At 38.7% G+C, this 12,708-nt stretch overlaps 1 protein-coding gene and 1 non-coding gene across 3 annotated transcripts in view; both read right to left on the bottom strand.

Annotated features, from left to right (window-relative positions):
- MSRA (methionine sulfoxide reductase A) overlaps positions 1-5,603 on the bottom strand; it is a 245,322-nt gene extending 239,719 nt beyond the window's left edge. For both annotated transcript variants that reach the window (XM_023519666.1, XM_023519667.1), the window contains exon 1: positions 5,327-5,603. In XM_023519666.1, the coding sequence (XP_023375434.1) occupies positions 5,327-5,462 (136 nt within the window). In that variant the 5' untranslated portion in view covers positions 5,463-5,603. The remainder of the gene's footprint in view (positions 1-5,326) is intronic.
- On the bottom strand, positions 4,335-4,441 carry LOC111728812. Its single transcript, XR_002775963.1, has one exon. It is a non-coding gene; the product is annotated as a U6 spliceosomal RNA (small nuclear RNA).
- Positions 5,604-12,708: the final 7,105 nt, after the last annotated feature.

Raw genomic sequence — 12,708 nt, 5'->3', positions numbered from 1 at the left:
CAAGATTATAAAGGAATTCTCCCTTTCTCACACTTAAATTATTTGATTCTTTACATTTAACTAAATGGAAAAACAGTATAACAGTTAACATCACAAACTGTAGAATCAAACTGCCTACATTTATATTCCAGATCCACCACTTATTAGCTATGGGACCTTGGATAAGTTGCCTAGCCTCTATGGGCCTCAGTTCCTACAGCTACGAATGGGGAATAATAGTAGTTACTACTTCGTCAGGTTATCATGAAGATTAAATGTATTAGTAAATATCGAGTAATTACTAAGTGCCTGGCATACAGTAAGCACTTAATATGCATGAGCTTTTGGAACTTATCCTGGTTTAAGATGGAAAGTACAAATTCAACTTTTTTTCTATATAGCTACCAAGTTGTCCCATAACCATTTATTGAATATTCCATCTTTTTCCCACTGATTTGAGATATCACCTTTATCATATGATACATTCCCATATGCATTCAAGAATGTCTGATCTTTCTATTCTACTCCATTGACCTATGTATTTATGGACTAGTGCCACACTGCTTAAATCGTAAACTTTACTTTTACTGTATGGTAGGGATAGCTGTCCCTCTTTGCTCTTCTTTTACAGTTACCATAACTATTACTGTTTATTTTTCTACACAAAATTTTTAATTAGTTATAGAACAAAACAAAAATATCATTAGTTCACTGAAGCTACATTACCTTTATAAACAGGGAGAACTGATATATATGTTCCCCGTTCAGTCGTCTATCCGAGAACCTGGTATGTCCCGCCCCTTGTCTGAGTCTTCTTTTGCATCTTCAGTGGTGTTTTAAAGTTTTCTTCACATAAGTCTTGTATATTTCTTGCTAATTTTATTCCCAAATTTTAACTTTTTTGGTTGCTATTATATATGTGTTTTCTTCCATTATATTTTCTAACAAATGGTTTATATAGAGTAAAGCAAGGATACACCCTAATACTTTACTAAATTCTCTTGGATTGTCCAGATTTGTAATCTTATCCTCTGCAAGTGATGTTAGTTTTTTTACCTTCTCCAGTTGCTTTCTCTTGTCTAACTGCATTGGCAAACACCTACAAAACATGTTAAATAATAACCAATCACCCAAAGTAGACCTGGTCATGCCTTGATACACTTTAGGCATCCTTGGAAAAATTATACATTAAAAAAGTTTGAAGGTTTGAATCTTACCTTCTTGCAAAGTAGAAATCTACTAGGCCGCAGTTTTTAAAAGAATGAAAATTTTCTTAAGAACACAAAAAAGGTAAGATTAAAGCTTAGAGCTAACCCCTAACAATAAAAATATTTAGTACTAGTACACACCTGCTACCAGGCTGACCAAGAGTGGCCCACCTCCACATTCTTTCTTGATTAGGACTTTAGTGGGAATCTCTAATGCTTCTTCATTAAGCACCATGATTGCCTAAAATAAAATAGATATATTTTATCATGTTAAGGAAGTAGCCATCTCCGAGTGTTAGTATCAAGAATAGTTGTGAAATTTGGTCAAACAACTTTTTAGCATCTGGAGAGACAATTATACCATTTTCCTTACTTCAGTTAAATGATGAATTATATTAATAGATTTCCTAATATTGACCTTTCCTTGCATTCTGGGATTAAATCTCATTACTGGATTCTGTTTATTCATATTTATTTTGCAGTTTTGCAACAATATTAATATATAAGATTTTCTTTTTGTGCAATCTTTATCAATTTTGGTTTCAATGTTATACTTGCTTCTTAAAAACAATCTGACAACTCCTTAAGTTTAAAAAGTACTAGAATTATCTGCTTTTTAAATATTTAGTAGAAGTCCCCTGTAAAACTGTCTGGACATAATGCTTTGGAAGGAGGCAACTCTTTTACAACTTTATTTGTTCTAGGAAAATCACCCTGTTTAGACTTCCTACTTCTTTCTGGGCTGTTTGGGTCAATTACATGTTCCTAAAAATTACCTATGCCATCATAGTTTTCAAACTTATTTTCAGAGCCAAGTAAATCATCCCTATGATTCTTTACATTTTCTACTTTCAGTATCCCCTCTTCTCAGTTCTTATCTCGTGTATTTGTATATCCTTCTTTTTTTCCTTTATTAAACTAATAGTTTATAAATTTGACTGTTGTAGTTCTATTATTTTTCAAAAAGCCAACTTTTGGATTACTTATATTGCTCTACTGTTTTATTTATATTTAAACTTCTTAAAAGAGTATACCTTTAGCAGGTGTGCTACAACTCTTCCTTTCCCCTAAAAGGCATCACAGTAATAAACGCGGGAACACTATCTAAGAATATAAAGGCAAGAACGCAGAGATTAAATAGGAGCTGTCAATGTTACCTTGACTATATCCAAATCCCGATACATGAGCAAAAAAACAGATTAGCAATGTTTCCAATATGAAAAAAAAAAAAGTGCCATATAAAATAAAAGCTGGACTTTTACTATAATTAACTCATTGGAAATAAGATCGGTTTTAACTATAATAAACTTACATTTGAACAACATAGGAGACACTCTGAGGTTTTCATTATAAGCCTCTACCTCCTCCCTATCTCTAACAATTAATTGCCCACCAATTCAGTTGAACAAGCATGAATTCCCCTTTTCCCCAATTCCAAAGTTCCGAGTATTGCTTTACAGCCAGGCACTGAAACAGAGCAAAACGACTCTACGTATAAGATTGGCAAAGTGCTGTGTGCCCTGCCAGCCAGCCAACCAGCGCTGTCCAGAATCCACTGCTAACCTGAACAGAGTGTGCTTCAAATGAGGCAGTCTAGTCCAGGTTTAGTTTTAACCAATCACTCAAAGTAGGCCTATTCATGCTGTTCCATTTTAGGTAGCCTGGGAAGAAGTAAACGTTAAAGAAGTTTTAAAGACTGAATCTTACCTTCTTGCAAAGTAGAAATCTACTATTAGGCCAGTTTATAAAAGGAAATGTTTCCCTAAACATACAAAAAAAGGTAGGGTTAAAGTATAGATGATAACTGTTAACACCAAAAGTATTTGGTAATAGTACACACCACCTAGTAGGCTGAGCCAAAGACAATAAACAGATGGACCTGGTCTTCTAAAATCAAAAGGGGATGCTTTTGTCACAGAACTTTAGAGAGTCAGAGTGCAAATCACAACAGACATAGATAGAGGTAATATAGAGAACTGAAGAGCTATTAAACAGATTGGAGGCTGGAGTCAAGATTAGTATCTTTCAAAACAGTAAGCTTCAAGCTTGCAACCACCAAAATCCACCGAAGAGTAACAGTGCCCATTTCTGGGGCCAATCAGAACGTTCAGCAACCTGTCAAGGCAAGAGTAGTAGTACCAAGAGTGGAGACTGGAGAAATCATAATCTAAAATTTAAATATTGGTGGGGTGGCGGGGGGTGGGGGGGGCAGTTTATAGCACCTGAATAATAAAGACATATGTATTATAGGTTTGGTCCTACACCAAAAAAGCAGTTTACGGTTACAGATACAGAGAGACGTACACACAGCTATATGAAAAAACAGATGAACCTGGAAGAGAACCACGTCCTGATATTTGCAGAGTTATTATGTGGATATGATAAAGAAATCCTTAGCATGTTGGTTAATCTTTTATCAAAAGTGTCATGTATATACTAGGAAATTGAGAAGACTTTGGTTAAGATAAAACAGAACTAAATTTTGTTTAGCCTTAATCCTAAACCAGTTTGGAAATCTGATCAAGAGTTTTTGGGTTGTCCCTCTGTCTAGAAGGGCATATCAAAGACATTGCAGTGTGTAAAGGGGAAGTTCAGTACCAGCTGGAGAAGTTCAACATTGAGAAAGCATTGTCTTTATATATCCGTTTATGAATCTTGGTTTGTTAAGAGATTACTTATTTTAAGATAAATGAAGTTTAGATAATTGGATTAAATGTGGTTTAGAGATAATCTGGATTTTTTTCAAAACTCATTTTCTGAATTTGAGTTAAAAATCAACTTTTAGGGCTCACAATTGGAGGTGAAGTGACAGCAGTCACAAGTAATAGAACTGCTACTGCAGGTGAACAAAAAACAAGTCACAACGTCCAAACTGCCTCAAATCCAAAAAACCGCTACCTTTTCCAATATCAGACTGAGTATTGCATGTGATATATACACCCTCACTATGATTTCTTCCTATAAATATTCAACAATTCCTTAAGGAAAATTATTCCTAGGAAATTTCAATGCAAGATCTTGGCATTGAGCTATACATAAAAGATTAATCACCACTTAATCCTCCAACAGCTCTAAGGCAGTAGTTTACAAACAATGGAGTGCATTAAAAAATCACCTGGAGAGTTGTTTTGTTTTGTTTTGTTTTGTTTTAATATGGAACACGTCACAAATTTGCGTGTCATCCTTGTGCAGAGGCCATGCTAACCTTCCCTGTATCGTACCAATTTTAGAATATGTGCTGCTGAAGCGAGCACTAGAAGGTTTGTTTTAAAACAAACATTGATGGGGCCACACTCTGAGAAATACTGAATTAAGGCAATCTCACTTAAAGTATGGTCCGGGGGTTGGTAGACCTGTGCTGTTTGCACACTGCTACGTGTCTACAACAAAAATTGAGAATTAAGCTTTTGAAAACTTTTAGAGTAGTTTAACATTACTGGGCATCCAAGCACGTGATAACTTTCTAGCATTTCACTTTTACTATATTTTCCAAAAGTATGAGCATGAGATTGGAAAATTATTTTTAAGTTTGAGAAGCCCAGCTCTAAAATAGACACCCCCGCACAACTGATACACACCGCTGACCAGGGAGTACAGGACCAAAAGCAGTTCCTGCCAAGTGAGGGAAACTGGACAGTCCTGGAAGATAACAGAAGCCTGCAACCCGAACACTGAAATGAAATACCATTTCAAAATTGCAGGTCTCATCGTTCTGTATCATTACATTGCTTCCAGCAACACCACAACACGGCGCACCATTGCTGCATGTGGCTCGCATCCCAGCGGCCGAGGCAAAAGAGAAAGAAAGGAAAGGAGGCAGAGAACCCATTACTGCGGGACCGCAGACCCGTTAAGGGTGGATATCGCATCCGCGCTTTTCCTGCCCAAAGTTTGGAGACGCTGGGATATCTGCACTTTAAGTGTGTTCTACTAGCTTACTAGATTCCGTCAAAGCGTTCTGTGTTTTGGCGGGGAGAAGCTAAACGGGGAAGACGCCTGGCCTCCTCCCCGCCGCGGTTCAAAGGCCCGCGAGGCCGGTCCCGGGTGTCTCCCCGCGGGCGGAGGACGCGCAGCCGCCCGGCGCCGACACGCGTGCGCAGCAGCGACGCTCGCGCCCTCTGTGCGAGCCGCGTCCTTACCCGCCACGGGGATTGGCTCCTTCCGGCCCGGCAAGGCCTCCTGGGGACTGACGATTTTAGAATGCGAGTCGCCCATTCTCGGGATGGGGAAAAGGCTGTGGAAGAGCTGGCGAGCCCTCCCGGTGACCGAAAGCATAGGCAGGCCGCTGACCGAGGGGCCGCCGGCGGGACGGCGCGGTCGAGAGCCGAGCCGCAGCTGCGGGACCGGCGAGCACTGAACTGTTGGCGCCGGGCGACAGGACCCGTGTGCACTGAGCTGCTGCAGCCCCGGAATCGAGGTTACCTAAGGCTCACGCCACATGGGCTGTAACAGGGCGTGTTCTTTCCATGAGGGAGTTTCTGTTCCTGCGAGACACCGAAGATTTTTTTCTGGCTCGGCTCCAGTACAAAGTTCCCAGGCTGAGAACTAGTGTATTAATGGCGGTACGAAGTACGTGAAGCGTCAGAGGCCAAAAAAAAAAAAAAGGCCTAGCCTTTGATTTTGAAATTCATTCCCATTTCACAACCTCCTTAGCAGTTGTTCCGGATGCCCAATAAGATAGAAAAGGACCTACCTTACAGATAACTAGAATATGTCTACTTCCATTTGCAGCCATTGTAATGATAAATTATTAAGATTATTACTGTGTCCAAAATGAAAACGAAGCACAATTTTCAAAAAGCGCAGAATGGGGAATACAATTCAATGTAATGTCATGTATATGTACACATACACATGAATAAATAACATGTTGATAGACCCATTTTACAGAGGAAAAAATATAGGAGCAGGGCACTAATAGCACCACTAAAGCAGTTTGGGTGACTATAATGGCGCTGTTGGATCATTCTTGTTTCTCAAATCATGGGAGATAACATTTGTTCCTGTGACAGATTTTCAACCCAAAAAATAAGGTGGGTGTAGCCAGATGGGTGACTTGGGAGTTCCATATGTGAAATTTTGGTTTTACATAAATGTTCTGCCAAAATGGGCAGACAGTCTCGGATGAGGGAAGGAACTTCGGCTTAGCACCCACGGAAATGAGAGGGCTTTGACCCAGCCTCCTCCATAGGTTTAGTTACCTCTTTGTTGTCCCGTAAGGAGGACAGGAAGATTAGTCCTACAGTATTGTAGAATACGGCCAGAGATGTAACATTAAGCTTAGATTAAGTGTTTACTTTGTAATTTACATTTCTGCTTGGCAGTTTGCCTCAGTTTTTACTTTTGATTTTTTGTTTTTATTATGAGATAATACGCAATAGGTTCTGCAGGTCTTTCCCGAAACACTCTAAGGTGTGCCTGCTAGGCTTAGGAAGGCCTGCCTGGTTACTGCCAAGCATTTGAAAAAAAATAAAATCATTCTTCTGTCAAAGTAAATACTCTGGATTTTTTTTAATTACCGCATGAAATTAAACATATAAGAAATACTTGGCAACTAAACTAAAGAATTTTTCATGTCAAGAAGTACTTGTATAATGTTAAATGAAAAAGCACAACAGAGCTAACGTATGTACATACATGCTGTGTAGTATATATAAAAATGCATATATCTCCACTTACCCATTGAAGAAAGACTAGAAAAATGTTAAACAATGCAGTTTGTTCAGTTTCATTGTTCAGTTTCATTTGCTAGGGATTTACTGATTTTTACTTTCTTTAAACTTCTGTTTTAAAATGTTCTGCCTTGTTATAGTGTTCTCGAGTGTTCCATGGCTGTTACTTTTATTATTATAAAAAAAAATTTTTAAAGCAAAAAATGCCTTAATTTATTTCACAGCTTTTTCATAAAACAAGTTTTTCATTTGCTAGAATAATTGTAAGAAAAGTTACGTTGTTTTGTTTGTTTTCTGAGGAGAGAATTAAATATTTCTGCTTTCAGCGATGCCATTTTTACTACTAGGACTTCTTTTTCTCAGACTCTCCTAATCCCTTCTGAGCTGCTCCACACTGAGAGAGAGAGACCTTTTTTTTTTTTGGTCCCCATCGGGCATACATCACTGTGATTTGTCATTCTTATGATTATGTTCTAGTTCTTCAACAAATTCTAACTATTCTTTAGCATGAAGTCTAAGCATCATCTTTGGTATAATAAAGACCTAAAATGCAACAGTTTAAACAAAATATAAGTTTATCTCTCTCTTATGTAACAATCTAGAAATAGTTCAGCACTGAGCAGGACCAGTCTTTTCTTGCATAATATCTCATACTAGATTGGCTCACCTTAAGTACTCAGTGGTTACACATTTGGTTTAATTGGGCCAAAACCCTGACTTAGATTAGCAAAGTTTCTTCTTCATTTGTTCAAGGCTCTACCTTTCCCCTTGAAGACAAGACTACTAATACTCTTCCATAATTAAGCCTAGCTTTTAGTTGGGATACAGATTAGGTTGCTTTAACAGAGACCCAAAGTTACTATATCTGAAACAAAATAGTTTTATTTTTTTTCTCATACCAAGCCAGAGATAGGTGATCCAGGACAGGTAGAGCAGTACTGCTATCCTCATAACATGACTTCCATCCCAGAACCTGTCTATTACCTCTATATTAGCCCAGCAAAAAAGCAGAAAGGGGTGCACATCTCCTAAGAGTGCATCCCAGAAGTAGCACACATCATTACCCATTTCATTGTCTTCATTAGAGCTATGACCACATCTAACTGTTGGGAAGGTGAGAAATGAAGTAGTTCTGTAGCTGGGCAACCACAGATCTAGCTAATATATTGGCAGTGCTAGTAATAAAGAAGGGGAGAATATGCTTTGGTGGACAACTCTGTCACAGTCCATTCTTCTGGCCACCCAAATATCCATATGTACTCTTCTTCTGACCCATAGAACACACCCTATTCCAAAGGATGAAAAGCCAAAGTTCTGAGCAGTTCAAAGTGCATGATCTGAAGATAATATGCAGTCCTGTATAAGTCTGGATATAACTGCATGATCCAGTGACGTACGAATTAAAAGATGAGGTATCTGTTCCACTCTCCCGTGCCCTTCCCTTCCCCATGCACCTGGTGTACAGTGATGAAGCAGGAGTATGAAAACCAATTTGGAAAAAGAACAGAGAAAAAAAGAGTAGTCGTAGTCTTCAGTCTAACCAACTGTTGCAAAGGGGAACCTTCAAAGAATGCCCAAGTGGAGGAGTAATTCCTAATTAGACCCCAGTTCTGCTCTCTAGAAGGAACTATCTTGTTTGTTGCATCTAAAGGTACTGGCTTTACCCACTGGGAGGTTCTTATCCATGATTCTCTGTGATTCCATCTGAAGGGTGTACTGAAGAGTATGCCCTCCTAGGAGAATGCACGTTTTTCTGTGTCCAGTTTCTTACCGATGCAGTTTTGAAGGACTGTGGGTTGCTTCAGAATCAAATAGACAAAGGCATTTGCAAGCTAGGCTTGTTACTTGTTAATTCAGTTTTAAAAGATACTGAAAAGATTTCTGGTCTATTATTTCCTTTACAATTCCTTGTACAAATAATCACAGCAAGAGATCTCAACTAATCTTATTTCTTATGCCTAACTACTCTTTGTTTTTATTTACTAGGCTCTTACGTTTGACCCATCTATCTTGTATCTATTAACTTAATGGCAGTGCCCATGCAACCAGCAAAAACAGCAGGTTTGGTTGGGAAGGCAATCCCCTTAACATGATCTTTTACTGCATGTCATCTGGCAGAAACACTTTGCTAATAGCCCTTGAAAAGGGCTTTGGGTCACAGTTTTATCTTCCGCTGTTGAGAGTAGAATAGCTTTTGGCTTTATCAAAACTAGAAGTCCCTAAATAACCACTCTCAGTCAATTTGTATTATAGACTGCAGGCAGAGAACTCCAATCTTAGCAGAGCTTTCTTTTCTTCCATCTCTGTTAACAAAATGGCTAGCTTTTACCTGAGTTCATCTTTCTCAAAGGACTTTGCTAAAGGAGGCAGGAAACAGCTAATACTCTCTCATTGGTCAGACAATCATCTTTCTGATCATTTCCCTATAGCTACAGATTCAAAGAGCATGTGGACTACCTTCTAAGGAATTGGGTTGACAATTTTATCAAATGTTTTGTGGTGGCATAAAAAGGATCGCCAGCTTTTCAGCCTGTGATATATGTGTCTTTGTTGTCTGCTGCCTGCCAGTTAAACCAATACCACATAGTTTAGGTTAATGCTATGGAGTCTACAGAAAAGCTACTAGAACTGACATGTTGGTTTCGCAACATTGCCGGATACAAGATCTATATACAAAAATCTATTGTATTTCACGGCCCTACCTTGAGAAACAAGAAAAATCTCAAATAAACAAATGGAGCCCAAAGTTAGTGGAGGGAAGGAAATAATAAAGATCAAGTAGAAATAAATGAAACAGAGGCCAAAAAGACAATTACAAAGATCAATGATAAAAGTTCTTTAAAAAGATAAACAAAATAGATGAACCTTTAGCTAGGCTAACCAAGAAAAAAAGGAAGGCTCAAAAAATAAAATCATAAGTGAAGAGGAGACATTACAACTGATACCACAGAAATACAAAGTATCATAAGAGAATGCTACAAACAAGTATGCGCCAACAAATTGGACAACCTAGAAGAAATGGATAAATTCTTAGAAACATACGATCTTCCAAGATTCAATAATGAAGAAGCAGAAAACCTGAATAGACCAATTACTATAGGGAGAGCCAATCAGTAATCAAAAACCTCCCAACAAATCAAAGTCTAGGACCAGATGGCTTCACTGGTGAATTCTTCCAAACATTCAAAGAAAATTTAATACCTATCCTTCTCAAACTCTTACAAAAAAAATGAAGAGGAAGGAATGCTACCAAACATATTTTACAAGACCAGCATTGCCCTGAAACCAAAACCAGACAAGGATACCACAGAAAGAGAAAATTACAGGCCAACATCTTTGATATACATAAAACCAAAGTATAGAGGACTGACCTTAAAATAAACCCTAGACTGGAAAGAGTAAAGGACATGACTTAAGAGATAGGAGAGAAGATCAAACATCCTTATCTCATTCTCTCCCCCTGGGATGAACCTGGTGATGGAATCTTAGAAAAATCTCTATGGATTGGGGAAGAATCTAAGGATTTGGGAGCTAGTGCTTTACTTCTTGGGGAATACCCCAGGACAGTGACCCACTGGTACATAAAGGAATCAGGCTAGTGGACCGAATCAACAGATTTTTTAAATAATGACTTAGAGTAGACTAGATTAGAAGATATCAAAGTACATCAACAAGTAGTAAGAATAAATGTAATTTGGAAACATTTTTGTTTCTTTTACAGACATATGTACTGTACGTGCACTATGTCTAGACATAAAATATATTTCTTAGTGTGGCTTCTGGTCAAAAAGAGTTTGAAAGTGATGGTCAGAGAGACTATAAACACCTTAGAATATGCTTACATTTGTCAAGGCATGCAATGTGGTGTATATGCAGAGGAAGGGCAAAAGCCAGTGGGCCTGAGGGCAGCTTCACGGTATCCTGCACAATCATGTTGAGTGTGGAGAATGCAGGAGAAAATTGCCCGGTCTCCCCAGAGAGTAGGGATGTGGAAGGACTGAGAATCAATGACCCCAATTAAGCCTGGGGCTGGAACAAGGCTACCCAAGGACTGAGCCCTTATGACCAGATACAACAGCAAAGTCCTCAGTCATCAATAGCAGGAGCCAGCATGATGCCCAAAGGTTGAAGAAGGAGGGGCTGCATCTCAGCAGCGCAAGAGCTCTGTAGCTAGGAGTCCACGCCACAGCGAAGCAGATACACTGAGGACAGAGGCCAAGGCTGAGATACCTCAATGGAAGGTCACAAGACCAAGTGGACATGTAAGCTCTGCCAATAGCCAGACACCATCTTGAAAAGAAGACAGGAATCGTGAAAAGCATAGAGAGAATCCCAAAAGACTAAGCACTTACCCAAACAGGCTATATAAAACTGAAAGCCACCAAAACCCACTTTTATTTGGCAAGGTAAAAGGTTTTCTTCCACCATTAGGAATGATGAGAGCAAGATGAGATCAGTTATAAAAACTAGGGCAATTAACATTTTTTGTATGCTGGAGTCATGTTGTTTAAATTTTGGCCTCATTACATGTGTTCTATCAAAGCATACAGAAGGAATATTTACCCCAGCTAGGAGTCAAGGATTCTACCTACTTCCTAGGATATTATGTAAACAAATAAAATAATGTATGCTACCAGTCTACAACAAAATGGCAAAATTAGAGAAAAGATAATGTGGTAAGTTTTTTATACTGCTAAATATATTCAATTTGAAAAGCTATCCTTTATTCTAAAATAATATCCTTCTGACTGTTTTGGTGCCAAAATATCCTTCTCATATGTGGTGATGACAGATAGCAGTTGTTCCTCTGACGTTCTTATTTGGAAAAATTGAAAATGGACAACCCATGCTAGCTCCCAAAATATTTGCTCCAATTCTACTGGCCCTTGAATTGCAAGTGTGGAACTCAGTGAGGTAATGTGTGTGAGAGCCTCCGGCACAGAATAGGCATTCCATCAGCAGAAGTTCCCTTTCTCCCTCATGCAGCTGTTACAGTCTCTGTTTCAAAGAGATCAGCCCTTAACAAGTGGCTTTTGCTTTTTCCCACAAGCTCCATCTTCTTCTCCCTCTCAGCTTTCCTAACCACACCTTGTTCCAAGCCACCTCTCCCAAGGGATACTAGGAAAGGTGAAAGACATGACTTAAGGGATGAAAGAGAAAGCCAAATGTCCTCTTCCCTCTTCCCACCTTTGGATGAACCTGGGATGGGGTCTTAGAAATACCTACATGGACTGGGGAAGAATCTAGGATTTAGGGACTAGTACTCAGCAAACAGGAGGGTAAGAAGAGGTGTCTCTCCAGACGAATTTATAAAATTGTGTCACTACTCGATTTCTAAGCTCCATCATAATATTAAACTGTATATATGAGTGATAAAATTAGCTTAATTATATATTGAAATCTTTCTGTAAACAAAATCGTCATTGCCAAGTTATTTTTTCAATTAATTTTCTTTTATAAAACCATCTATGTGCCAGAGTTACCAAAAAAAAAAAAAAATACCCACTAAGGAAGAAAAACATACTCCCTAAAAAGTCAGATAATACATGACATTTTTATTTAGTAAGAACTGGAAATGCTGCCTGACCTCTCTATTCTTCTTTACATTGCTAGCAAAAGTACAGAACAGATTTATACAGGGTGTCAGCAGCCTTTCCCCAGGGGAAAAGTGCCACTAGTCCCTTTCGCTTTGAAGGAAGAGACAGTGGAGTCCTCCCCATAGGACAGATTATTCTAGACTCCAAAGCATCTCCTTCTCCACCTCCATCAGCCTTTTACTTACATACACTGGAGGGTTTTGGCCATTCCTTAATAAACTATGGGTGAGCAGTTAGACCTCAACCTTTTGA

The sequence above is a fragment of the Pteropus vampyrus genome, unplaced genomic scaffold, assembly GCF_000151845.1.
Source record: "Pteropus vampyrus isolate Shadow unplaced genomic scaffold, Pvam_2.0 Scaffold229, whole genome shotgun sequence".
NCBI lineage: Eukaryota > Metazoa > Chordata > Mammalia > Chiroptera > Pteropodidae > Pteropus > Pteropus vampyrus.
Note: the sequence above shows the minus strand (reverse complement) of the source record. Positions and strands in the feature narration are given on the sequence as shown.